General features: G+C 32.2%; 5 protein-coding genes and 1 long non-coding RNA gene across 13 annotated transcripts in view; 2 read left to right on the top strand and 4 right to left on the bottom strand.

Moving 5' to 3' along the window:
- Positions 1-382: 382 nt before the first annotated feature.
- Positions 383-1,581, bottom strand: LOC120778870 (stress-associated endoplasmic reticulum protein 2). Of its 2 annotated transcripts, none has more exons than XM_040110913.1 (3): positions 1,517-1,581; positions 1,239-1,348; positions 383-810 (listed from the first exon to the last, which is right to left on the bottom strand). In XM_040110913.1, exons 2-3 carry the CDS (start codon positions 1,320-1,322, stop codon positions 700-702), a joined length of 195 nt encoding a protein of 64 aa, XP_039966847.1. In that variant the 5' UTR covers positions 1,323-1,348; positions 1,517-1,581; the 3' UTR covers positions 383-699. The 2 variants fall into 2 exon arrangements, with proteins under 2 accessions (XP_039966847.1, XP_039966849.1); XM_040110915.1 differs by lacking the exon at positions 1,517-1,581 and adding an exon at positions 1,409-1,484 and having other exon boundaries at positions 1,239-1,346.
- A 391-nt stretch (positions 1,582-1,972) lies between these two features.
- LOC120776346 (ATP synthase subunit b, mitochondrial) lies at positions 1,973-3,279 on the bottom strand. The gene is made up of 4 exons (XM_040106899.1): positions 3,165-3,279; positions 2,617-2,942; positions 2,355-2,543; positions 1,973-2,288 (listed from the first exon to the last, which is right to left on the bottom strand). Exons 1-4 carry the CDS (start codon positions 3,190-3,192, stop codon positions 2,109-2,111), a joined length of 723 nt encoding a protein of 240 aa, XP_039962833.1. The 5' UTR covers positions 3,193-3,279; the 3' UTR covers positions 1,973-2,108.
- A 394-nt stretch (positions 3,280-3,673) lies between these two features.
- On the top strand, positions 3,674-9,014 carry LOC120776344 (puromycin-sensitive aminopeptidase). 2 transcript variants are annotated; one of them, XM_040106896.1, is made up of 8 exons: positions 3,674-3,773; positions 4,021-4,086; positions 4,361-5,022; positions 5,595-6,411; positions 6,493-7,597; positions 7,684-7,903; positions 7,969-8,091; positions 8,175-9,014. In XM_040106896.1, the coding sequence occupies exons 1-8, from the start codon at positions 3,710-3,712 to the stop codon at positions 8,382-8,384; spliced, it is 3,267 nt and encodes a 1,088-aa protein (XP_039962830.1). In that variant the 5' UTR covers positions 3,674-3,709; the 3' UTR covers positions 8,385-9,014. The 2 variants fall into 2 exon arrangements, with proteins under 2 accessions (XP_039962830.1, XP_039962831.1); XM_040106897.1 differs by lacking the exon at positions 4,021-4,086.
- A 163-nt stretch (positions 9,015-9,177) lies between these two features.
- Positions 9,178-10,365, bottom strand: LOC120776345. Its single transcript, XM_040106898.1, has 2 exons — positions 10,173-10,365; positions 9,178-10,050 (listed from the first exon to the last, which is right to left on the bottom strand). The coding sequence occupies exons 1-2, from the start codon at positions 10,315-10,317 to the stop codon at positions 9,302-9,304; spliced, it is 894 nt and encodes a 297-aa protein (XP_039962832.1). The 5' UTR covers positions 10,318-10,365; the 3' UTR covers positions 9,178-9,301.
- Positions 10,366-10,731: 366 nt separating this feature from the next.
- Positions 10,732-23,867, top strand: LOC120776330 (GATOR complex protein Iml1). Of its 5 annotated transcripts, none has more exons than XM_040106861.1 (25): positions 10,732-10,845; positions 10,908-11,209; positions 12,740-13,459; positions 13,529-13,771; positions 13,853-13,968; positions 14,035-14,206; positions 14,278-14,454; positions 14,627-14,825; positions 14,883-15,014; positions 16,419-16,472; positions 18,305-18,731; positions 18,793-18,967; positions 19,059-19,253; positions 19,870-19,947; positions 20,369-20,433; positions 21,339-21,452; positions 21,685-21,891; positions 21,945-22,042; positions 22,169-22,336; positions 22,388-22,548; positions 22,622-22,787; positions 22,859-22,971; positions 23,038-23,093; positions 23,170-23,272; positions 23,339-23,867. In XM_040106861.1, exons 1-25 carry the CDS (start codon positions 10,803-10,805, stop codon positions 23,564-23,566), a joined length of 4,512 nt encoding a protein of 1,503 aa, XP_039962795.1. In that variant the 5' UTR covers positions 10,732-10,802; the 3' UTR covers positions 23,567-23,867. The 5 variants fall into 5 exon arrangements, with proteins under 5 accessions (XP_039962795.1, XP_039962794.1, XP_039962798.1 ...); XM_040106860.1 differs by having other exon boundaries at positions 16,371-16,472; XM_040106864.1 differs by lacking the exon at positions 16,419-16,472.
- LOC120776338 overlaps positions 20,794-24,852 on the bottom strand; it is a 65,264-nt gene continuing 61,205 nt past the window's right edge. Inside the window, exons 1-3 of one of the 2 annotated variants that reach the window (XR_005705423.1) lie at positions 21,519-21,690; positions 21,322-21,466; positions 20,794-21,056 (exon numbers count right to left, since the gene is read on the bottom strand). This is a non-coding gene — a long non-coding RNA (uncharacterized LOC120776338). Of the gene's footprint in view, positions 21,057-21,321; positions 21,467-21,518; positions 21,691-24,852 lie in introns of those variants that run through there. The other variant, XR_005705424.1, reaches the window with a different exon arrangement.

Raw genomic sequence — 24,852 nt, 5'->3', positions numbered from 1 at the left:
TACAATTACTAAAAATCATTTTTCCACAACATAGGTATTTAATTTGTTCAATAGGTAATATTGACGATATTCGACTACAAAATAATATAATTCGAACTAAAAATTTTATATGATTATTGAATAATTTAGCTAAATAAACATTTTGCCACTCAAAAATTGGCATATTTTTCTTTAAATGACTTCATTGACAGAACACAACGGTTTTTTCAACCTGGTACAACATATATAATGTCTATTGAAACGGCATGGCATAGGACTTCAAGAAATTGATACATTTCAATCCCTAAAATAAAAAAAACATTTTTTCATTTGTAAGAAGTAAAAAATTAATATATTACCATTTCTATACAAAATTACGTAAATCAATTAAATTTTTAAGTTGTATCTTAAATACCGAGCTTACAGTACAACATGTTGCTCGAGAAAAGCCAACCAATCACAATAATCACCAAAAAGGAATGCTTTCGAAAATAAATTTATACATTTAACTGCTGACAAATTAAGCTGATGCATTTAATTCCTCAATGCTTATAATTTTCATCGTATAAATAAATCATTTCAGACTTCAAGCACATTAAATAAACTATTATTTGAAATCATTTAACTTTTTAAAACTATGGCAATTATATATGATTGGATTTCGGAAGAATATTCATTGCATTTAAAATTAAAGATCTATTTTAGTTGGTGTTTGTAGTTTTACGCTGCTCGAATAGACTGGATTATTTGAAAAATAGCAGAACCGCAAACGACGAAAATAAACAATGCCAAAAGCCAAGGTCCAACAGGGTATTGATTATCTTTGGATTTCTGGAAAGACAAATTATTCATAATTATTAACAATCATTTGATATTCTTTATACGTATAAATGTATATATGACAATATCAATTTTGTTTTCTCCATAATGCTATACAAATATTATTCAAATATTTTACAAACATCAAAAGCAAGTGTACGTTGACATTACCAAGTATGCACACATGTATATAAATACATACAGAAGTAATCAACGATAAGCAAACATTAAAGACGCAGAACGGCGGCGTGGCACTTTCACCTGTTTTGTTTCTAACGTTTTTTCTATAACTCACAATTAATTTAGAAAAGCAATTTTAAATGTTTGAAACGTTTATTAACGTTACTACAAAATTTCAACATTTTCATGTATAACTTAAAAACTTAAATTTCGATATATTACAGAAAAATGGAGTGCACTGATAACCTGTCTGTACTTACCGATGACTTTGGTACGTTGCCTCGCATGGTCACGTATTTGCTAGCCTTTTCATTGGCGACACGCATCCTTTGTGGTGGGGCCATCTTTTTAGGACTATTTTGGTTTTGCTACAAAAAATACAGAAAACAAGTTGAAAACAATATTGTGGCAACTGCTATAAGAAAACTACTTGGTAAACAGCTACTTCATAAATTTTAGTTAGATTTTCTTAAAGAATCTAATTTTTCACTTCAAATTTCACAGTTTACGATATTTTCAGATAGTAATTATTTTTACCTTTTTTGCCAAAGAAAACAAAATGAACACGTCGAGAGCGACACAAGAAAACGACACGTATGAGTAGCCGAACCGAATCTTTGACAGTTAAAAGAGATGCCTATTTGACCGACTACATAGTTGCATTTTTGGTACTAAAAATTTTATTGCTATGGTGAATTTGTATTGAATTTATGGTGTTAGGCTGATATACATTCTTAAAAATCAACACCTTAATTTATATTCACAATATAATTTTCCTGCGAAATAAATGGTCCCCAAATAAATTAATTTAATGTCAAATCATAATTTTTAGACTTCTTCTTTTCTAAAATATTCAAATTAATTAATATTTTGTATATATTGGAAACTTTATTAATTGTTTATTCTACTTCCCTATATTATAAATGACCTTTAAATAGTTTTTATTTTCGTATATACTTAATTATTTATAATAAGCTAAAATAGAAGACATTTCTTTTCTGGGCGCAGTCAATGCAGAATTTTATATTTAAAGAAGAAAATTGCGGCAATTGTTCATTCCTTACAATTTAAATATTAAATTATACATTCGTTTTTCTTTCAAAATATATTTTAAATTATAAACAAGTAATCTATTTGGCGCGAACAGCAAGAGCGCTTAAATCTGCAATGCATTTGTCAAGAGTTTCCTTCTCTTGCTGTGGAGTGATTGAACCAAGAACATTGTTTACAATCCAGTTCACCATGTGTTTTTGGTTAATACGGCGTTCAATATGACGGCATTCCACTTGATAATCCAAACGGCGTTTTACCTATGATTAGCGGTACATTTTTACTATAAATTTTTATATATACTTAAGAGAAAAAGTGCATTATACCTCAGTGTAGACATTCATGGCACGTTCGCGGAATGCGGCTTCCAATTGTAATGCTATGTTTTCTTTCTTGGCATCCATAAGCAATAAAGCACCTTCAGCGCGCCATTGTTCCTTCTTTTCGGCTTCGATAGCATCAGCAAGATTTTGTAGTTCCTCCTCTCGGCCAGATTTCCATTCATTTTCGATTCTCTAGGTTATCATTAAAAATCTCTTGTTAAAAATTTTGATCATTTTCAAATCGGAACATTTAAATAAATCATACGTCGATTTCCTTATCTGTCCAAGCAGCGACAGTTGGTCCAAGTTTCTTTACAGCAACAATTGCCATGATGGCCAGAGACAAGCCGCTGTAGTACTCATGTTCCATCACGTAAATTTCCTTGGAGCATAGGTAAGTAAGCAAACCAACACCAAAAGTGTATGGGCCAGTGACACCAGTTTTATTGTAGAAAAACTGGAACCACTCTTCTGGAATGAAACCTAAACGAACTTTGCCAGGATGTTCCGGACGCTCCCGGCGAGCAACTTGATCACCTGAACCGGCCGCACTAGCTGATCTCATAGCTAGGACACCCAAAGGACGTTGAACTGAAAAATCGTACATAAAATTATTATAAGTACGCTGCAAAACCCCATTATTCTATTTTTTGCATATACTAATTTGACATTTCACTCGCGATTACATAAACCACGATGACAAAAGTAGTCGCGTAACATGCATATTCTACCATATAACTACACTTTTGATTTGGCAAAGAGGAAATTATTTAAATTACATAATTAAGATAAAATTATTTTTATTATTATTACCTGAAAGTAAAGCGGTTCTTGACAACATTTTTTAATTTTCAGTAAATACTTCTTTTGAAGAAAAAATCGACAAAAATGAGTTCTATACTGTTCGCCCAAATCAGCTTAACTGTCAAATGTCAAGATGTCTTCTTCCTCTTCTTATGAAACATTCACAGCCAGTTCAATTTTTCTTAAGCAGTAATTTGAAAATTGAAATTTCATTAGAACAATGTGTGTAACAACAGATTTAACAGTAATAAAGTTTATTAATATGCAAATTCTTTAAATTGTATTATAAGATTTTTTCTTGTAGTTTCAAAATGGTTGATAAGATCAAAATAAATGCAACTCTGAGATCCTTCCATGAATAAGCCAACATAATACAATCTGTCCTTCCAATAGTCTCATGTGTATCAGGTGTGAATACAAAAACAAAATATGCAATATTATATGTTTTCCGGGTATGCTTTACCATTCTATTTTCTCTAAAAGTTCTTTATTCATTTCTCCTGTCGTTAAATCATTTCTCTCATTACCATTATATAGAATTGTAGTAAAGTGAAATGTATACTAATGCTTTAAAAGCTGGTTGCCGGACAGCAATGCACGCTTGGAAATTCAAAAACGGTAATAGATATTGTAATTCATTATTTTGAGATAACCATCTCAGAAACGTAATTCTGGTTGGAATAATCTTCCTAGTGATGGTCTGGTTGAGCTCATTTGATAGTGCCTCGGCTTCTCACTTTATAGACATATTTTTGTACATACATATGTATACTGATCGTAAAACCCTAGAACCTGAAATGTATTTACAATTTTATTCCATACATATATATTTTATCTTTGTGATTCGATTCATTCACTAATATAGAGTTGGGAAAGTTACGTCTTGATTTGGCAAAAGCAAATACCGAGTTCACACAACATTTATTGAAAGGTAAAACATAACCAGTGTTGCTTTGTTCACTTTTACGCAGCCAAATAATTTACCCACTGTTAAAATGCTTTACTAAATAACGACCTCTCAAAGTTTCTTTTATTATTGTCAATACTTTTGGAATGCTGTTTGAATTTGTGTTTTTTTTTTAACTTTATACATGTTCTACGAAGTTCTGTTTTACCGATATTCCAACTGGAAATGAAATTAACCTTTTGCGTTGGTAACACTAATCATCTAACATTTTTGTGCTACCTTTTGCATGCCATTCCAGCTGTCAGTTGCAATAGTCCCGTTAACTTGACTCAATTCATCAGAAAATTACACGGCATAAAATTAAGATTTGTACGACAGAGAATACCGGAATACCAGCCAAGATTAAAATTTTCACAAGAATTTTCGAATCCATTGCGTGCTCGTTTGTATTCGGATTACCATTGTTGTCGTAAATTAACTGCAATTGATGTTGCTCTAATTGTTTCGAAACAGTCGGCCAGCCAATTGCCTTGCTTTGTGTACCCAAAAATAAATTGTGCTTCTGTATTATTATTTGAAAGTTCTTTATGTACAGAAAATTGTCATTTGTGTGAGCATCTGGATACTGCAATTTCTTCAAAGCAATACGTAAAACAGCAAAAACAATTTTATCGAGATTATTCAAGTGCATCTTTGGGAGCACCGCTTAAATATACGGAAGCCCCGCTTTTAGGTGACCTGTGCCAAAAGTACGGTTTTGTTATTTCCCGCACTTCCGCCGACGCTGGTTTTAATAGTGTTGCTGGCCATAGATTTGAAATCCGCCGAAACATGTCCACATCACCTCAAAAGGAATTTAAGCGCCTTCCAACTGACGTTGTGCCAACGCACTATGTTTTAGAGTTACAGCCGAACTTAGAGGCTTTCACTTTCGAGGGCAATACTAGCGTACACTTAAAGGTATGTGATATATTAAGTATGTACGAGTGTAAATATATGTGGTGTGAATGAAGGAGGGTAAATATTTATGGGAGTGAATGGGAATAAAATAAATTTTGCTTTCATTTCTACCGTATTAAAAGAAAGAAAGAAAGCACAGTTTCCGCATGGATACTTCAATGACGTTAGCAATTCGAATATTATTTCACTACAAATATATACATAGTACATGTGTATATATTATATATGTATATGTAGATATCAAAATAATGCATAGAAAATAGTTTTTATTGAAAAAAGGGATATAGAATAAAAAAACCTACGTAGCATATTTGTACACATGCATACATATGTAGTCTATATACGAAGCCATATTCAAAGCCTTACCATGTCTTATTATCCATGTTTGCCACCATTTGCTGTTGAAAACTGAATAACTGAGTAATTTCTCTTAAGATAAGAAATACATTTAATAATGAGATAAGAAAATGCAACGCAAATACTACTTTTACATCTCTTTGTGAGAGATACCATTATTTTCCTTTGTTTGTTATATTATTGAAATAAGTTTAAAATATATGTACAACTTATAGATATGTGACGCAACCAAAAGTATTACCCTGAATGCTTTGGACATCACAATAAATAAAGTTGACTTGGAATTAAATGGCGAGATATTGCAACCAAGTAATATTACTTATTCCACTGACAATGAAACTGCCACATTGATCTTCGATAAGGAACTCCCAGCTGCATCCAGTGGTGTTTTGAAAATGTCCTTCGCAGGAGAACTCAACGATAAGATGAAAGGTTTCTATCGAAGCAAGTATTTTACGCCCGGTGGTGAGGAACGATATGCTGGAGTAACTCAATTTGAAGCCACTGATGCTAGACGTTGTTTCCCTTGCTGGGACGAACCAGCTATCAAAGCAACTTTCGATATAGCATTAATCGTGCCACAAGATCGAGTCGCACTTTCGAATATGCCTGAGATTCAAGAAGAAAAACTTGAAAATAATTTACGTCGCATACGCTTCGATAGGACTCCAATAATGTCTACATATTTGGTGGCTGTTGTAGTTGGTGAATATGATTATGTCGAAGGTAAATCCGAAGATGGTGTAATAGTGCGAGTGTTTACACCCATTGGCAAGAAAGAGCAAGGTCTTTTTGCACTTGAAGTGGCTACTAAAGTTTTGCCTTACTATAAGAGCTATTTCAACATTGCATATCCCTTACCAAAAATGGATTTAATAGCGATATCCGATTTTTCGGCGGGTGCCATGGAGAACTGGGGACTCGTGACATATCGCGAAACTTTTGTATTAGTTGATCCGAAAAATACTTCTCTTATGCGCAAACAATCTATTGCCTTAACTGTGGGACATGAGATAGCCCATCAGTGGTTTGGTAAGTGTAATGTCGTTAATTCATCCGTTTTTGCCAGCTACGGTTTTTTTTTTTTCATTTTTTACTTCATTTTATTTTCAGGCAATTTGGTTACCATGGAGTGGTGGACACATTTGTGGTTAAATGAAGGCTATGCTTCATTTGTTGAATTTTTATGTGTCAACCATTTGTTTCCCGAATATGATATTTGGACCCAATTTGTCACAGATATGTATACTCGGGCATTAGAATTGGATTCGTTGAAGAATTCACATCCAATTGAAGTGCCAGTGGGGCATCCATGTGAGATTGATGAAATTTTTGATGAAATTAGTTACAACAAAGGTGCTTCTGTCATTCGTATGCTTCACGACTATATTGGGGAGGAGGACTTTCGAAAGGGCATGAACATTTACCTAACACGTCATCAATATAAGAATACATTCACTGAAGATTTATGGGCTGCTTTGCAGGAAGCCAGTTCAAAACCAGTCGCTAAAGTTATGTCTACTTGGATCAAATTGAAAGGATTCCCAGTAGTAAGTGTGGAGTCTGTGCAAAATAGTGACAATCAAAGGCTTCTAAAATTGACTCAAAATAAGTTTACTGCTGATGGTTCAGCACCGGATGGTGATTATACTTGGGTGATCCCGGTAACCGTTTCCACATCACGTGATCCGAATAAGATTGCGAAAACTTTCTTATTAGATCAAAAGTCAATGGAAGTTGTATTGGACGATGTAACTGCAGATGATTGGGTAAAAATCAATCCTGGTACAGTCGGTTTCTATCGGACAAGATACTCCAAAGAAATGCTCGAGAAATTATTACCCGCTGTGCGAAAAATGGAGTTGCCGCCACTTGACCGTTTGGGATTGATTGATGACATGTTTGCGATGGTGCAAGCAGGTCAAGCGAGCACAGCTGAGGTGCTGAAACTTATCGATTCCTATCGTAACGAAACTAATTATACTGTATGGACTGCTATTACCAATTCATTGGCGAACTTGCACATACTGATTTCTCATACAGACTTAATGGATGACTTTAACCGTTATGGGGAAAAGTTGTATCGGCCAGTGGCTGATCGCTTAGGCTGGGATGTGCGAGAAGGCGAGAACCATTTAGACACTTTATTACGAAGTCTGGTTTTGTCACGTTTGGTGTCCTTCCGATGCAAGGACATCATTGCCGAAGCACAAAAACGGTATATAAATATCTTTTGCAATTTGTCATACATACATATGTCCTATATACATATGTATATTATTCCAATATGTTTTTCTTTATCAGGTTTGATAATCACGCCGATGGAACGAATCCTATACCAGCTGACTTGCGTTCCACATGCTACAAAGCGGTTTTGCAGGATGGTGATGAAAAAATATTTAATGAGATGCTGCAACTCTACCGTTCCACAGATTTGCATGAAGAACAAGATCGTATTTCAAGAGCGTTGGGTTGTATTGGCAATGTAAATATATTACGTAAAGTTATAGATTTCGCCATGTCGGTGAGTATCCTAATATTTGGTCGCTTTTAGTGCTTATAGTTATTTTGCCACCAATGATATTTTAGGGAGAAGTACGTGCACAGGACTCAGTTTTTGTTATTGTTGCTGTGGCGGTGAATCCCAAAGGACGGGTATTGGCTTGGGAATTCTTCAAGGACAATAATCAGAAATTATTGCAACAATATCAGGTGAGCAAGTTTTACTTCGCGGATAAATGCATATCACTAGTCAATGTCGTACTACTCCCCCATCTTTTATACTTTATTTACAGGGTAGTTTCCTCTTGACACGCCTTATCAAGTATCTTATTGAGAATTTCGCTTCGGAGGAACGAGCTACTGAAGTGGAAACTTATTTTAAGGAAAATCAGTTTCCTGGTACCGAACGTACTGTATCTCAAGCTGTGGAGACTATTCGCCTTAACGCTAACTGGTTGAAGCGTGATTTAGATTCCCTGACTACTTATCTGAAAAATCAGTAAAATTGCTCCGTACATTTATATACCTTGTTAACCCAGAAAATGAAATAAACAGGAATGTGGAGGGGAAAACAGAGTCACAGCTGAAATAAAAGCATCATAAAGCCAAAGCTCATCATAATATAGCACTTCATACAGTAGGGCAAATAATCGATTAACATTTTGGTTGGCGAAGGTGTTTATCATACGAAATTTACAATAATATAGTAAAACAAAAAGGGAAGTATGCATAGAAACTTTTTTTCTAGATCAACACATATTGGCAGATTTTTTTCTAGATTTTTTTTAACTAAATATAATTGTTTGCGAAGAACATGGGTAATATTATCGAGCATTTACTTATATACGAAGGTATTTTTTTTAAATATTCGACAGCTTAACACAAGCTGAAGAATGATTGCAAATTTGATTATTTATCTAATCATATTGAAAACCACCGTTAGTACGCACTGTGTATTAATTTTTCCACTATCCTTTGATACCTAGTATATGTTGATTTGCCATTGAATGTAGCGCTTATAATTTTAAGTAATTTGATTTTGTTATCCAGTGCACGACTATATAAGCTTAGATCAACATGTTCAAATAAAATACAATTTCATTAATAAAGCTATTGCAAAGCAAAAAATTGGATGAATTTGCATTTTTAGATATAAATACTGTAATATTGATACCTGTATTTTTAAATTACATAATAAATACTAATAAAATGATAAAACGAATTAATAACTCAAGGTGTTTTCATACATACATTGAGGAAAGGTGTAATTCATTTTGGTGGAGTAATTTTAGGTAATTTCAAAACAAAATCGGAATGTATTTTCTGTTTATTCATATTTGCGATTAAGAAAGGTTTAATAAATGTGAATCTTACATTTCATGGTCAAGAACCTAATAAATATCAATCTTACATTTCATGGTCAAGAACAATAACGGCCATTATCCGACCGATGCAAATCGTCTATTAGTTCCAGCATACGTCGCTTGAACAAACGTTGCTTAGGGCGTGTCAGTGACAAGATATCGTCGATATTACCTCGAAAAAATGCCAGGAGTTGCTCCTCATCGCGAATGTCAGATTCAATACGATTTGCACTGACATTGAACGATTCTCCAACCGTGGTATTATTGCCCACTTCATATCTTGTTGCACCAGATGAAATATTTATAGGAGCCGCATGTTTCATTTGATCTGCTTTTTCTTCATCAAGCTTTAATGGGGGCGATTGTTGATTCATTTTCATTGTAAGAGCCACATCAGATTGCCTAGTTAATGGTTTAGATGCATTAGCGGTGAGTTGGAGTTCATTCAATATTTCTGGATAGGCGACGTTTGTACTTTGATTAGTGTCGTTGTTGTAGTGCTTAATATCATCATGTGTAGCGAAACTTGTTTGTATAGTTGAGATTTCGCAAATATCTCCACTGTTATCATCAATGGAAATTCTCGGCTTTGCACCGCGGGAGAGCTTTCGTCTCTTTTTAGTTTGTCCTATTGTTTCCGTTGACGGCAAAAGGAATTTTATTTCATCGTACAAATAGAAACGTTTGCGACGGGGGGTGGGTAAATCTTCGGTACTATCATAGTCGGAACGAATATTAGTATTATATTGAATGCTGCGTAGGAAGCCAGTGCGAACATTTCTCCACTTTTCGCGGCAAAAAACGTCTGCAAAAAAGTATAAATTAAAAAAAAAAATCACATCAATGCATCACATCTACTATATAATTGCAACATGACCATACCATGTCGCCTAACATAGCTTTGCCTTATTTGTAATTTGTACATACCTGGTTTGCCTACATCAGCAGCAACTTCTTGCCAAGCCTTTTCTAATTTGTCTCGCTTTGCATATTCTGAAGAGTGTACATTCCATAAGCAATCACGCTTTTTTACAGCATTAATTATTTTCAGAATAAGTTCAGTGTCAGCCATTTTCACAATAAAGTAAGCACAATAGCTTCACGTCATTGATGTGATGCGATTTGACGCTAAATTTTATCGTTTGCAAAGTGTCACATCGCAATTCTGAGTTAGTGATTACTTGACATATTGATAAATTCAAATTGTGAATCTATGTATATATGGATATCTTCAGTTATTCTTATAAAACGACTTGGATAGCACAATATATTTTGTAAATGTTATTCTTTATATAATTTTATATTAAATAATATTTTATATTATTATTAATTACACCCGATTTAGAAGTGAGATTTTCAAAAATCTACCTCTCGGCAAAGTGAGAGAACAAACCTTTTGCTGTAAATAAATTGTTATCAGTAACAGCTGTTTCTGACAGCTGCCATTTCAGTTGTAATTTTTCTTGTTCCTATACATAAATTTCAATAAGACGGTAAACAAGTTGCTAAATAAAAAATGTTAATAGCAGTAAAAAGTTAAAAATATATATGTGAAATATGAAACACTACAAATTAAATACACATCAAAAGTCCTACAGCGGTAAGCTAGAACTCTTTTTTTATAATAACTCGGGATACTATATTGATGTTTTCCTATTTCAGATGCGGATTTGCTGATTAATCAAAAGGAGCATCCTGACACAAAAATAGGGGATGTGGTCGAGGTTTATGACCGCGAAGATGAAAATTCTAGATTATTATTGCAAATTACCAAATTTAACGATCTTCGCCGTGACGAAATTAGCATTGAGGCAGGCATTGCTACTCAGTTCAATTTAAGAAAGTTTGCCTATGTTTTTATGCGACGAGTGAATGCAAGTGATGTAGCTCTTGATTCAATTGAAATTGCGTTTAAAGATCAATATATGGGAAGATCCGAAATGTGGCGTTTGAAAACATATTTGGTATGTATACGTTAACTCGTTTTTAATAATAATTTAAAATGCATACAGCGAGAACAAATTATCAGAAAAGGTGCCGTTACCCAGAAGTAAACGTCGCAGACCTTTTTAAATGTATATATGTACATATAAATGATCAGTATGACGAGCAGAATCGATTTGTCCTTCTGTTTTTGACATATCGATCTGATCGAATGTGGACAAACCTTTTCACGAAGCTGCTCATATGTCGGAACCGCCCTAGCACCCTACAAACTGTATGATTAAAATTGTGACCTTGTATGGAAAACTTTTTTAATAGAAAAGATATCTTCAACAAATTAGGCATATATTATTCTATAAAAAACGATACAATCTCGAAACACTAAAGCAAATAAGATCGATACAAATCAAGTTCTTGAATTTGAGCCTTTGTATTTGTGAAAAGTATTATAGCTTCAGTGCAACCGAAATTAGTAATCAGTTCCAAGGATGGCAGAAACGACATATCGTTCATCGAGACTTAATGAAGTTAAAAATGAGAAGAGGTAACATAGAAAATATGCTGTGTTTACAAACAAACAAACAAGAAAAATAGAGAATCATATCTAGTAAAAAAAGTAAAAAAGAAAAAAGAAAACTCACCACTTTCTCCTTAGACCATGTTCATACGAGGACTATTTTTTCCTATGAATTTTTTTTTTTTTTTGTAGATTTTTTAGGCTGGGTTTCAAAAGATTATTTATATTTATATTCCACAATTTGAGTTTTACTATCTATATGTTTATGTAAAAAGTAAATATCCATAACAATTTTATGTTATGTCTTAAGTATAAGGATAAAAATTAGCTAACTAAAAATAGTTTTATGCATCAGCGTCACTAAAAAAGAATTTGCGGGTAATGAGCAACAAAACTACTCCTCAAACGCAGTCCTTTCCCCTTTCGTATTCCAGTGATTGCTTTAAAAAAATGTGGAAAAAGTGCAGGGGAAATTCATGATCTTCTAAAAGAACTCAATATTTCGAGAATGTTTGTTTACCGCACTATTGATCGTTTTTCCAAAACATCTACAATTGACGACAGAAAGAGAAGTGGTCGTCCTCGTGCCGTTCGAACCGATTCAGTCATAAAAACTGTTCGCGAACGTATTAGCAAAGATCCCTGTACAAAACAGATAAATATATCAAAGGAATTGGATATATCACCTAGATCAATGGCAAGACTTATTCGAGATGATCTCCACATCAAACCCTATCGACAGTCAAATGGGTCGAAAAAATCAAAATGAAATTTTGTACATCGCTCATATAAAAAAAATATTAAATAAAATTCACTTAATTAAAAAACATATTATATATAGTTTAATTTTTATAGCGGCCTACACTTGTAACAGAACTTATGACAGGACTAAATACATTAAAAATCATAAATTTGTACATATTTATGTATATGGCATTGTTGATAAGTTTCTTTCGTTTAGTTTACTGGACAAATAAATAAATTATATTGAAATAACTAAGAGATCCCTAAAAACTCTTTTATTAATTTACAGACGGACACTTGTGTTTATATAAATAAAAAAATCGAAAATATTGAAATGCAAATTCGTTGTCAAGTTTATGAGATGTGGGCTCAAGGTGAACGCGTTTCCTGTGGAGTAATAACGGAAGAAACAAAGATTGTATTCCGCAGTAGTACTTCAATGGTATATTTGTTTTTGCAAATGTCATCAGAAATGTGGGATTTCGACATACACGGCGATTTATATTTCGAAAAGGCGGTTAACGGGTTCCTTACTGAACTATTTCATAAGTGGAAGAAATTGGGCTGCAATCACGAAGTGACGATTGTATTGTTTTCTCGTACATTTTATGCTGCGAAATCACTTGACGAGTTTCCAGATCATATGCGCGATTGCCTTCAATTGGATTATAAAGGCCGTTATTATGAGGATTTTTATCGTGTTGCTATTCAAAATGAACGCAATGAAGATTGGTGCACTGTATTGACACAGTTACGCAAACTTTTTACATCATACGAATCAACGGTGCTGCGTTATCATGAGCGTGAGGGTGTATCCATTCCCGCAGCTACTAATTCCACAGCGGCTCAAGGAAACTTCCTGGAAGTATTGAATATTTCATTAAACACTTTCGAGAAACACTATCTGGATAGGACATTTGACCGAACGGGTCAACTGTCTGTCGTTATCACACCTGGTGTTGGGGTATTTGAAGTCGACAGAGAACTTACGAATATTACTAAGCAGCGGGTAAGTTGCAATCTGTGGATTGGCAAACTATTTAAATATTGAATTTATATGATTTCAATTTTACTCTAGATAATTGATAATGGCGTTGGTAGCGATTTAGTATGTGTAGGAGAGCAACCTTTACACGCTGTTCCACTTTTAAAATTTCACAACAAGGACACTTCTCTAACCTCAGCAGATGATTATTCACTCCCACATTGGATAAATTTGAGCTTTTACTCAACAAACAAAAAAGTGGCATACTCAAATTTTATACCGCGCATTAAATTACCACCAATTGTTGCAAATATCACATTAAATAAGGAAAACAGAGTCAGTTATTTATTTATTTCACCAATTTATAGTTACATAATTAAAGTAATATTCGATAACACATCAATAATTTAATTTTAGGAAAGTGAAAAACATTTTTTGAGTTGCAACCAATCTGAATATATACATAATTCATTGTTTGATTATGATGCCTATGATGAGCAAATATTTCAGCCTCCACCAGCTCAAAGCACTTGGTATGATAATTTAAAATTCAAGATAATTGATCGATGTACCAAGATATATACTTCTTTACTACATAGTTCGTTGCAGCGAGTTATACGTGCTAAAAAGACTTCCGTACCTAGCTTTGAGACGTCAGCCTACCGAAACCATGATTGGGAGAATTTAACACCTACCAAAATTCCAAACTTGCGACGTAAAATGTCTGATCCAGATATATATCATGGTACATCAGGAATGCTAGCTGCTTTGGTAGATATACATACATATATGCCGTTTATATTTATTTACGAAATAAAGGTTAATGACCCCATTCTCTATAGACTGATTCGCCCAACTTGTCTGAATCATTAGCTTCTGATAAGAATTCACGACGTTCTATTGTTTCAATTGCGCCTATCGTTCGCCCGGGGCGGGCATTAATCAACCCATTCGATCCATCTCACGTTACAATAAAACTCACTTCGAATCGTCGACGCTGGACGCACATATTCCCAAAGGTAACGGTTAATTTACAAGTATTGTTTATTTAAAATACCAACAATTCAGTGTAAACTAGCAGCACATTTCAAAATTACATAAAATTTCGTCTAAATATGAAAGTAAACACTTGCCGGTCTATAGATAGATTCATAGATAACACTTGTATAAATGTCTATATATTCTTTATAGGGACCTACCGGTGTTCTAATACAACAACATCATTACCAAGCCGTACCTGCCAAACCCCACAATTTAAGCTACAGTAATATTATTAATAACGATAATGAATACGCTTCAGGATTTAGCACATTTGATTATGATCACACATTCACATGTTCTTCGTTAAACAAATCCTTTACATCAAGCAATGATTGCGATAAAAATGAATGTAAGCGAATGAAATCAAGTTTTATGAATGAAATGATATTAATGTTTTTCTCTCAAGTTCTCAAAAAACGAAATAATTCACTCTTGAACAATAGCCCAAATAATGTGACAACAGGCGCAGCAGTACCCACAAAAAGTTTCTTATGGGGCGCGACGGGAGAGCAGGAATGGACACCAGCTATAACAACAGGTATGTTCTTATAGGACCATACTAAGTAATAAATAATCATGTCAAAAAAATTATTTTGGATTTATGTACTATTTTCCAAATATATGTATGTAATAATATAAACAAAATATATTATGGATTTGAAATGTTTTTTTTCGCGTTTAACATGTGTCCAATGTCCTTTGCAATAAACTATTTATATGTAATAATGTACTTTATTTCCTCATTTGACTAAAAATGAATTTGACTACCTTTATAATTTTGTTGCTTTGACACAGAGTACCGCTAAATGTCTTATTTGAAGTTAAAAACAATAATATCATGGCCTTTTATAAAAAGTGGTTTTATGATTTCCGAACCACGTACGCGTATGTATTTTGTCGATTTTTTTGTATACATTTACATACATAAATGGTAGAAGTCATGTTTTCATTTACACAAATTCATATGTATGTATATATGAAATCAGTGCTTGTGAGCTAGCATGAAACAAACTCAATTTAGACAAAAATCGTAAAAGTTTCACGATATCCAAAGTTAGTTTAGCCTATATAGTAAACTAAGAGCATAATAGTATATACATATTTACATATGATATATATGTAAATATACTATTGAGTTTCGCTATTAATAGTTTTTTGAATAAATTTACAATATAATATCAGCGAAACTTATAATTTTTATAAAATGCTTAAAAGTGCCCCAATATCCAGTAATGTTTTGAATTGTACTATTTGTAAGTTTATATGTTTGTATTACTTTAAATTGCCAGGGATTATATATAATTATTAAAAATTTACCAAAAAATTTATTTCGTGGAACTATATTCCCTTATTGAAATTGTGGTCTCATATAGCGTAGGACTAATCCTCATTGTAGTTATCACTAAATCAAAATATCATCATAGTCTGTAAGTTTCAGAAAGGATTTGTTTTCCTTTGTTCATAATGAAAATAACTAAATTAGATTTAAGTATTTATCAATAGTGAAATGTGGTCGCATCGAATTGTGTTGGAAACGATATTTAACATTGTGTGTGCATTGTTTTTATGTTTTAGTTATATAAAATATAATAGATATATATGTGTGATTTTATTAAGGCAATGTTGAAAAATTTTGATACTAATACATAAAATATTTTCTCTCATTTTTTCTTACTTCCCATAAAATGCGTGAAAATTTGTGTAAACGAACAAAAAAACAAAAAAAAAATATAATAACAATTTGCAAACTGAAAAAATTCCAATAAATACTTTAAATAAAACTTATTTGCTCGCCAACTTTAAACAACTTTAAAAAAACTAAATATTACATCAAAATTGAATCCATAACATTTTGGTCCCCAAAAAAACTACCTACATGCATATGAATGAAAAGCGAATGCAAAAATGGGAAAACACTTAAATCCTATTGTTGAAACCGAAGCTCCTACTAAAAATCAGAGCGCAAAGGCAGATGGCAGAGGAAAAGTAATAATAGGTTTGCAAAACACTCAAATAAAAAATTCCTACACATTTTCTAGTAATATTTAACATTTTGTACTTCAAAAGCTTTGCTTCAATTTGTATAGAGTAAAAAGAAAAAGTGTGCAGCATAATTCAAGCAATTTGTAGGTGTGCGTGCGCTCATAGCAAAACGGCATGCGTATGGTTTATTACAAGTATCCACAATTATGTATACGATTAGAAACAGAAACACAAAAAAATAAGTTCAACAGAGAGACAAAAATTTCGAATGCATGCACCGCCATTCAAAAATGCTTGGCTTACACTGTATGCATATTTAATCTTTTATAAATGCACCAAGTAGTTTATTTTATTGTATCAGCGCACCGTAATAATATTGTAATTTATTTTTGTGATTAGAACGATTCACGGTAGTTTTATTAAGTTTTTGTTTGATATAATAGTATAACAAATATGACTGTGCGATTAATTGATGATTCTAAATTTTGACTAAGTACTCGTAAATCAACTAAAAAAGAGTAAAATTTATCCATTGAATAATATTGAAATTATTTGCTAAGTACTTAGGTAATAATCATTTTGATTACACGATTTATAGACTAGGCAACTTTTCAAATAATGGCACAGTTTTAATACACATACATATGTATACGTTTACATACATTGTTTGTACGAACATTTTGGACATTTATGTTGGAGTAGTTTGGTCTCTTGAACTTTTCGATTCATAAACATACGTTATATACTAGTTTTGGCTGCCAATAATATTTACACTTAAACCTACATACCTACATGCAAACGTAAAATTAACGCAATTATTATATATTTAATAGTTGGTTAATTTTTTTAATAAATTGCTTGCATATCATGGAATAGCAATAATCAAGTACACGCACTGAATATTAAAATCTGGAAACTGGAAGTTTGCCCCAAGATAAAAAATTCACAATACTCGTATGTATGTATACATAAGTACATACATAAGCGCTCATTGCATGCACTTTTCTAGAAAACGATTATAATTCATTTAACATTTCACCTAAGTTTGTTTAAAGCTTGTCGCTTGTTGCAAAATAATATTTATTAAATTAAGTTATCGCTATGGACCCCCCTATACATATTCACACTTCTATCCAAACACATAGACAATCATATGTAAATATAAAATGTTTCGCTTATTTAAAAGGAAATCCAAATGTTTATACAAACAGCGAAAACACAATATTTGGAAACCAACATATTTCAATTATTAAGATTATTGTATTAACCCTTTGAATATATGTATGTTGCTTCAAGCTCGTCTATTCTCGAAATATTGTCGGAATGACTGACAATGAAATCGACGTTCCATTAATATCCGATCAAACGAGGTTGAAGCTTGGTGCAGATCGCCAACAGAGTTTTCCAAACATAGTAGCGAGGAGCATTTTTATTGTTGCGGCAACTATTGACTTTTCATTCTCATTTACTTTCCAAATCTTTGCTTACAGACATTATTCACATTTTAATGTTTCTTATACAATTTACATACATCCATACATCCATATGTATATAAAGTAAATATGGTAAATCGTATGTACTATATATTTTTTTCTTGTCGATTTATTTGCAAATAGCACAGTTTGGCTTTTCCAAAGGCGATGGCTTTCCTTATTCTTGTTCTACATTGAATTAAATTTCATTTTATAAAATGTTTAGTGGTTTATATTTTTATTTTATTTATTGTGACGTCCTTTCTGTATTCTGTGTAACCGACTTTGCCTGTAATAACACTACTTTGCTTGTTTCACTCGCATAATCATTTGAGGTTATTAATCGTACGTTTTTAACCATCCACAATTTTAGGTGTGGATTGGAAATCGCTAACCATACCGGCTTGTTTGCCAATCACAACCGATTATTTCCCAGATAAACGTTCTCTGCATAATGATTATGTTATATCTGATTATACGCTTCTGCCTGACGATGTAAATTTCGATTATGCTAATAGTAGAGCGGTGTATCGTAAACCTCTTTCTACGGAGGAGGTCTTTCGGGAGATTGTGTCCCAACGATTGGCGCAAGGCTTTCAGCTAATTGTGCTCGAGGAGAAGAATACCCAACCAGCACAGGCGCCATGCTGTGGCGGCTACAAACAACAAAAGCCATCTTCCGTTTTAGGAATTATTGCACCGACTGAAGTGATGAAGGAGTATTTGCTCTCTATTGGTCGAATATTTCACCGAATAACATTGATTGGATCCGTGATAACAGTCACTGGTTATCGGCCAAGGTGAGTGGCCTATAGTTATTGTAATTATACATTTGTACTTTTGAATTTCAAAATATTTTAGACATCCTTATCCTCCCATTAACGTTGACTACCGTTATCGTTTTCATGCACCCCAACACGAGACTTATGAAATATCAGGTGTTAATTTTACGACGGAAAAATTAGAAAATTTCAATTGGAACTATATGGATCATTATATTTGTACGCGCGGTGACCGAGACTATCCTTTGATGGAGGTAAGTTAATGCTCAAATATAAAAGGGAAATTGGCATTCTTATTGAAATTGATGTGATTTGCTTTTCTCAATTTTAAACATAATTTCACAGAGTCTGAAATATTGGCGTTACCGTATGTATTTACTACCCACTGATAACTTAGCGATGAAAAAAATCATTGAATATGGAAGTCAACGCTGTGATATCTATACAGATCTAGCTGTGGACAATACAAAGAGACAGGTCGAAGACTTCATGCGTTTTATGGAAGTGCATATAAACAAACTGAAACGGCAGCGAATCCATGTAAGCCAGTATCGTAGATAAAAATGATTTGCCTTAAATATTCTTTATATTTCTTTCTTCTCACATAAATAATTTTGATCTAAAAACTTTACTCTTACAAAATATATGTATTCTAATATAACCAAGCCAGTTTTGGATGATTCAAAGCGGCATCTAATTAGCGATAAATTTACTTACTTCATTCTAAAATGTTATTTTATTGTTACTCATATGATTACGTTAATAGCTAAAAGAAATTTATTTAATCTTTATTTTTTTATACTTTTTATTCCAGTTGTTGTATATTTATTTATATTTTGTTTAAAGTATTTTAATTTTGCAACTCTCGTTTCAATAATTTAATCTACAAATAGCTTGATTTCATTTCATTTCACTTTAAATTGGCAGGAAATCGTTTTTATTGTAATTGGTTGAATATAATGATGTAGGTTATAAATTTTCTATATTTTATTTTTATATTTGTTTGTAATTAACGCGTGTACAAGTATGTTTATGTATATAGTGTATTCTATGTTTATTATATATACTCGTTGACTATTTTAAGCGAAGCTAATTTCTGATCTTTTCCAAATTATTATTGCTTTCGGCTTATGTATCGAGTTGGAATCATTTACAGGATAGCCCCACCGCACAAAGTCATTTAACACGACGACGTCACAGTACCAGCATTATTTCCAGACCTCAACCCAACCAGGTTCTTTACTTAAAATCTTTACATTCAGTCTAACGTACATATTCATACATACATTTCGTCTATTACATACACACAAATTTCTACTTAGTCGTACTTGTAATTTCTTTCCACCACTGTGATTGCGAATTGATCATCTATCCAACAATCATAAATTAATATATGCACACAATTTTTAATTTATAATTGTGAAATCGCATTCTAACTTTGAGAAGTAAATAAATGTAAAAATAAATCGTATTTAGTAATGTTTCATATTCAAAACTAAAAATAAATTTAGCGAAATGTTGAAATAGGAAAATCTCTAGTTCATTAAATATATGTACATACTACATATACTTAGATACAGAAATATTGAAATAAATATTGTGTTAATTACATAATGTATGCAACTTTTCTTCTGACGTACCATTCGAACCTGAAGGGACTGGTGAATTCGCCCTTTCGTGAACGTGTTGGAAGCAATCGCCTACCGGAAAAACGACCAAGGTTCTTATTCTGTCATTTATTATGTTGTTAACGGTTATAGTAACAGTATTGTGACAGCACCTAACGCATTATCAGTAACAATTTGATTTGATTTGATTCAAAGGCTTTTCTACTCCTACGGTGTTTGCTTACATACATAGTTATATATTATGCATAATAATGCTATTTCCATATATTTTTTATCACCTACATACATACGCACATATCTTCTATTTCTTCTGCAACCTTCTGAAAACATTTTAATTTTTCTTTATATATATACATATATATATATTTATATTATTGTTTCTATTAATTAATTTAAAGATAATATGAATATTTTATTTAAAAAAAATGTAAATATTTATTTAAATACGGCCGCCAAAATTTTATAAACTTATACCTAATTTCTACCATTTTTCAATATCAGCAGTTTTTGGCAATGACATGTTAATACTTATATTTTCATTTAATATGATTTAATTTGATCTCTATATTTTAATTTGGTTCTCGGTTTTCAGCATGTTACACCTAGATTTAATGAAAAGCATCATCCACTATTTATGTCAACACAGCAAAGGTTGGTCAAAGCGAAGCTTTTAAGTTTTGTCCGATTTGTTCTTGTATTTCATAGCGCACATCAACTAATAAAAAGTAGTCGTAGTTAGCATTTATTTTTGCTGGCCCACGGAGGTGTATTAATTTGTATTGTGTAGAATATTGTGAAAAAACTAATAACTATAATTCATACTAAGTAAAAATGGTGGCCTAAAAACTAACGACATTATCCCGAATTCCTGCGAGTATAATGTTCGCACTTAATAGACAAGTGGAGGGAAAAAGTCGTTTATTTTTTGACCATGTTTTGTGCTATTGCCCTTTTGTTGGGGAATAGTGAATAATACATACCATATATTTAATAACAGCTTTATCTCGAAACCTGTGATGAAAGTCGATCGTGGTCGCATATCGCCCGCGGCAGATGCAGCTGCAATAGCATTAAATAATGATTTAAGCCACAAAGAGGATCAGGATGATGGGTAAGTGCTTTTTACTGAAAATACATAGATATATAGTAAAGGTTGAGATTTTGCACTTCGACCTACGTCTATTGTGCCCACCAAGGTCCAGCATCCTCAATGAAAATGCATATCTATATGCATCGAGGTTAAAACTAACTCAAATATTAAAGCAATAAATATACATACACACGCATATTCGTGAGCGTATTGATAATTTCCTATTATTATTACTAAATTTTTTTATGAAAAGCTTTGCGTCGGAGGTAAAATTACGCCCGAACTCCGACTTGAATGAAATCCTTGAAGCGATGAAGCATCCCATAACCGGTGTAGCTTTCTTCACTCAGACTCCTAACTTACCATGCTACACCTTTGTTTCACATGAGGCCTTGCTTTGGCTCAAGTCACGTTTGGACAACAACAAAAATCCATTAGACATATTAGAAGCCATGCGAAGGTAATAAGTACTTTATTCACCTTGTTATTTAATAAAATTATAACAATTTTCAGAGAGAAAATGATTTGTCACGCTTCGGGAGATTTGGATAGGCAAATTATACCTGGGTTTTATCTATATTTTATAGTGCAACAAGAAAAACCGATAAAAGGTACTTTTAGTGAAATTATGTCATTAAAGTAAAAAGTAGTGAAGAGGATAATAATACTTATTTATTCTTAAGAAATTTAATACTTTTTACTAGGAAATTATATTCATAAATTTGTATTGATTTCAGAGGTACCTAAACCTCTTTTGGATTTAAGTGCTTTTGAGAATGAGTGGATGGAGATCGAATTACAGGGGTGTAACCATTTGTGGACTGATGAAACGAAGATTCCGAATATACCTACATTCTTGCGAGAAATACCTTCTGCACAATCTTGGGCAGATTATAGCCAAAATAGTGAGTAAATATGTATTAAATAAAAAATATGCTTAAGCAATATTCTTACAGAAAAAATATACCGTCATTCCCATTTGGAAATCAATGTCAATCAAAAGAGCGAGCGTATGGAATGGGGTCATGTCAAGTATCATACTGTTATGCAACCCGGGTATGCTTTTGAAATAGTGGTTGAGTGGGTCACGGCATCCGGACCGATTGTGGGAGATTTGGTATGTGTACATATGGACTTATGAAAAATGAAAGTAAATTAACAGTTTTTTTTTTTTTTATTAAAATTTAAAGATTTGGAGCTGGACACGTAAAGCGAATCATTGCAATTATGAATTGATATCAGTTCCTGCTGATCCGATGGCAGAACCATTTACAGAAAAATCTGATCCACTCCGTGGTCCCATTTTCATACCGTTATCGGAGAAATTTTTAAACGGCAAGAGTGTTATGTTCGCCGGTAAGTGATGATATATAAATAAAATCTTATATAATGTCTTGAATGATTTATTTAATCTATGTACGCATTAGAATTCGCTGAAGAGAGTAGAGCTGATCGTATGTTATTATTTCAAGAAGCTATTCTTGCAAGGTTCGGTTTTTTGCCATGTGTGATAGAAAAAAAGTATTCGTTTAACAAAGATGTAAGTACGTCAATTATAATACACCTTACAATATATATATATATGTTTTCTTTTATATTCGCTTAGGTGCCTAAGGAATACCAATATGTACATTGTTCCGGACACATGTTTGTGCTTATTCGGTAAGAAAAATTATTAACAATATATGTATGTATGTTAAACAAATTCGCGAATACATGATAATTATTGTTTCTATAGTTGTTCAAAAAATAACTATCAATTTGAGTCTCCGAGTCGACAAGAAGCGAACGTTACCCGATGTGTGTATGGGCACACAAATAATACTAATGTACCAAAGAAGGTGTCATCCTGCATTTATTTAATTTTGAAAGTAATGTTATGTTAATGATATATTATATATTAATAGGTTGGATTTTTATGGGCCTGGAATCACATGATTCCCAATAAGAAGTGGAAATCATTGGTAATTAAAAATTCGCAAGACGGTGAGCTTTTTCAATTGAAAATGCTTAAAGATTTTCGTGATTTTTGTTCGGATGCTGATGAGCGACTCACTAAATTCTGGGAACATTGCCATGAATTGAAGCGAAAATCTTTAAAAATGGATAATATTGTCGAAGGAAAGGTTAAATAGTTACAAAAGTCGAATACATACATATACGTTTTTAGTTCTAAGTACATATTCATAGGATTCATTTGTTTTTAAAAAGGGTGGTCCAATAAAAACTATTCCAAATTAGTGAAATGAATATCTATGTAAATTTTGATGCACTTATTAAATGAATTGAAAATGTTAACTTGCATAGTAAAAGTGCTGCGCCCTTTTATAAAGTAATATAATTTTTTAGAGATAAAAAATTGTGATATTTCTGAAAGGGTTTACAATTTATGGTTCCTTTTGAACTAAAACTATTATATAATAATTAAACATTTAATACAGAAATTTTACCTGTTGCAATTTGAAAACAAAGAATAAATAATTTTTTTCTATAGAATTAATCTTTTATTTAAATAATATTTTTTTAATAATCTGGAATTTTTCAGAAACAACGATATAAAGGTAATCGATTATTTAGATAAGAGATTAGGGATGGTAAACTCGATTCCGATTCTACTCGAGAATCGAGTTTTCTCGTAAAATAATAATAATTAAGAATCGATTCTTGACATTTGACTTTACTATTAATTAAGTGACTAGTTTTAAGTTATACATACTATATATGAGCACAAGAAAACTTGCGATTCTTAATTCATGACGATAAATTTATTAAAATGGCGTCTACAGCTGTATGGATTTACTTTAAAAAAATAAACAACGGGTCCAATGTCCAGTGTCACCAATGTGGAAAGTAATTAAAATATAATAATAGTACGTCTAGCTTAATCAAATATTTTAAATTTATTTAAAAACTTATTTTATTAAACTTGTTTAAGCAACTTGAATTATTTAAAAAAAATTTATATGAAATGTAATGTTCTTGGTACATTATTTATAGACAAAAAAATATAATTGTTTTTAACTATTTTTGTGTTTTATTTAATCGATTTGAATTATTCATTCAATTTATGCCTTGTGATTTAATAAATAAATGTTTGTCCTTTTAATTTAAATCGATTAATCGATTCTTAGAATCGAAAAATATAAAAAAATAATTGGAATCGAGAATCGATTCTGTAAACAATCTTTCCATCCCCATAAGAGACCATGGTTACTATTGAGTATAATGCATGTATATCCCAAATTTGCTCCAAATAAGTACTAAGTGTAAGCATACTATAATCTTTGTTGACATTGAAAATAAAACAGCTGACCGAAAATTTTGCGCTACCATCACAAATTTTTTCTTGCTACAATTGAAAAAATATATATATATATTATGGTATTGTCGTATATGTTTTTGACTTCATTAGATTATTTTA

This window comes from Bactrocera tryoni, chromosome 5 (genome assembly GCF_016617805.1).
Source record: "Bactrocera tryoni isolate S06 chromosome 5, CSIRO_BtryS06_freeze2, whole genome shotgun sequence".
Taxonomy (NCBI): domain Eukaryota; kingdom Metazoa; phylum Arthropoda; class Insecta; order Diptera; family Tephritidae; genus Bactrocera; species Bactrocera tryoni.
Note: the sequence above shows the minus strand (reverse complement) of the source record. Positions and strands in the feature narration are given on the sequence as shown.

Excerpts from the sequence above, each read along its gene's own strand:
- LOC120776345 (XM_040106898.1), bottom strand. The coding sequence starts at position 10,317 with ATGGCTGACACTGAACTTATTCTGAAAATAATTAATGCTGTAAAAAAG. Across the intron at positions 10,051-10,172 it reads TGCTGATGTAGGCAAACCAG|ACGTTTTTTGCCGCGAAAAG; the intron begins GTATGTACAAAT and ends ACTTTTTTGCAG.
- LOC120778870 (XM_040110913.1), bottom strand. The coding sequence starts at position 1,322 with ATGGCCCCACCACAAAGGATGCGTGTCGCCAATGAAAAGGCTAGCAAA. Across the intron at positions 811-1,238 it reads GCAACGTACCAAAGTCATCG|AAATCCAAAGATAATCAATA; the intron begins GTAAGTACAGAC and ends TTGTCTTTCCAG.
- LOC120776330 (XM_040106860.1), top strand. The coding sequence starts at position 10,803 with ATGAAACACTACAAATTAAATACACATCAAAAGTCCTACAGCG. Across the intron at positions 22,337-22,387 it reads GGCAGATTATAGCCAAAATA|AAAAAATATACCGTCATTCC; the intron begins GTGAGTAAATAT and ends ATATTCTTACAG. Across the intron at positions 22,549-22,621 it reads GACCGATTGTGGGAGATTTG|ATTTGGAGCTGGACACGTAA; the intron begins GTATGTGTACAT and ends TAAAATTTAAAG.
- LOC120776344 (XM_040106896.1), top strand. The coding sequence starts at position 3,710 with ATGTATACTAATGCTTTAAAAGCTGGTTGCCGGACAGCAATGCACGCT. Across the intron at positions 5,023-5,594 it reads ATACTAGCGTACACTTAAAG|ATATGTGACGCAACCAAAAG; the intron begins GTATGTGATATA and ends TACAACTTATAG. Across the intron at positions 7,598-7,683 it reads ATTGCCGAAGCACAAAAACG|GTTTGATAATCACGCCGATG; the intron begins GTATATAAATAT and ends TTTCTTTATCAG.
- LOC120776346 (XM_040106899.1), bottom strand. The coding sequence starts at position 3,192 with ATGTTGTCAAGAACCGCTTTACTTTCAG. Across the intron at positions 2,943-3,164 it reads AAGAACCGCTTTACTTTCAG|TTCAACGTCCTTTGGGTGTC; the intron begins GTAATAATAATA and ends ACGATTTTTCAG. Across the intron at positions 2,544-2,616 it reads GGACAGATAAGGAAATCGAC|AGAATCGAAAATGAATGGAA; the intron begins GTATGATTTATT and ends ATGATAACCTAG.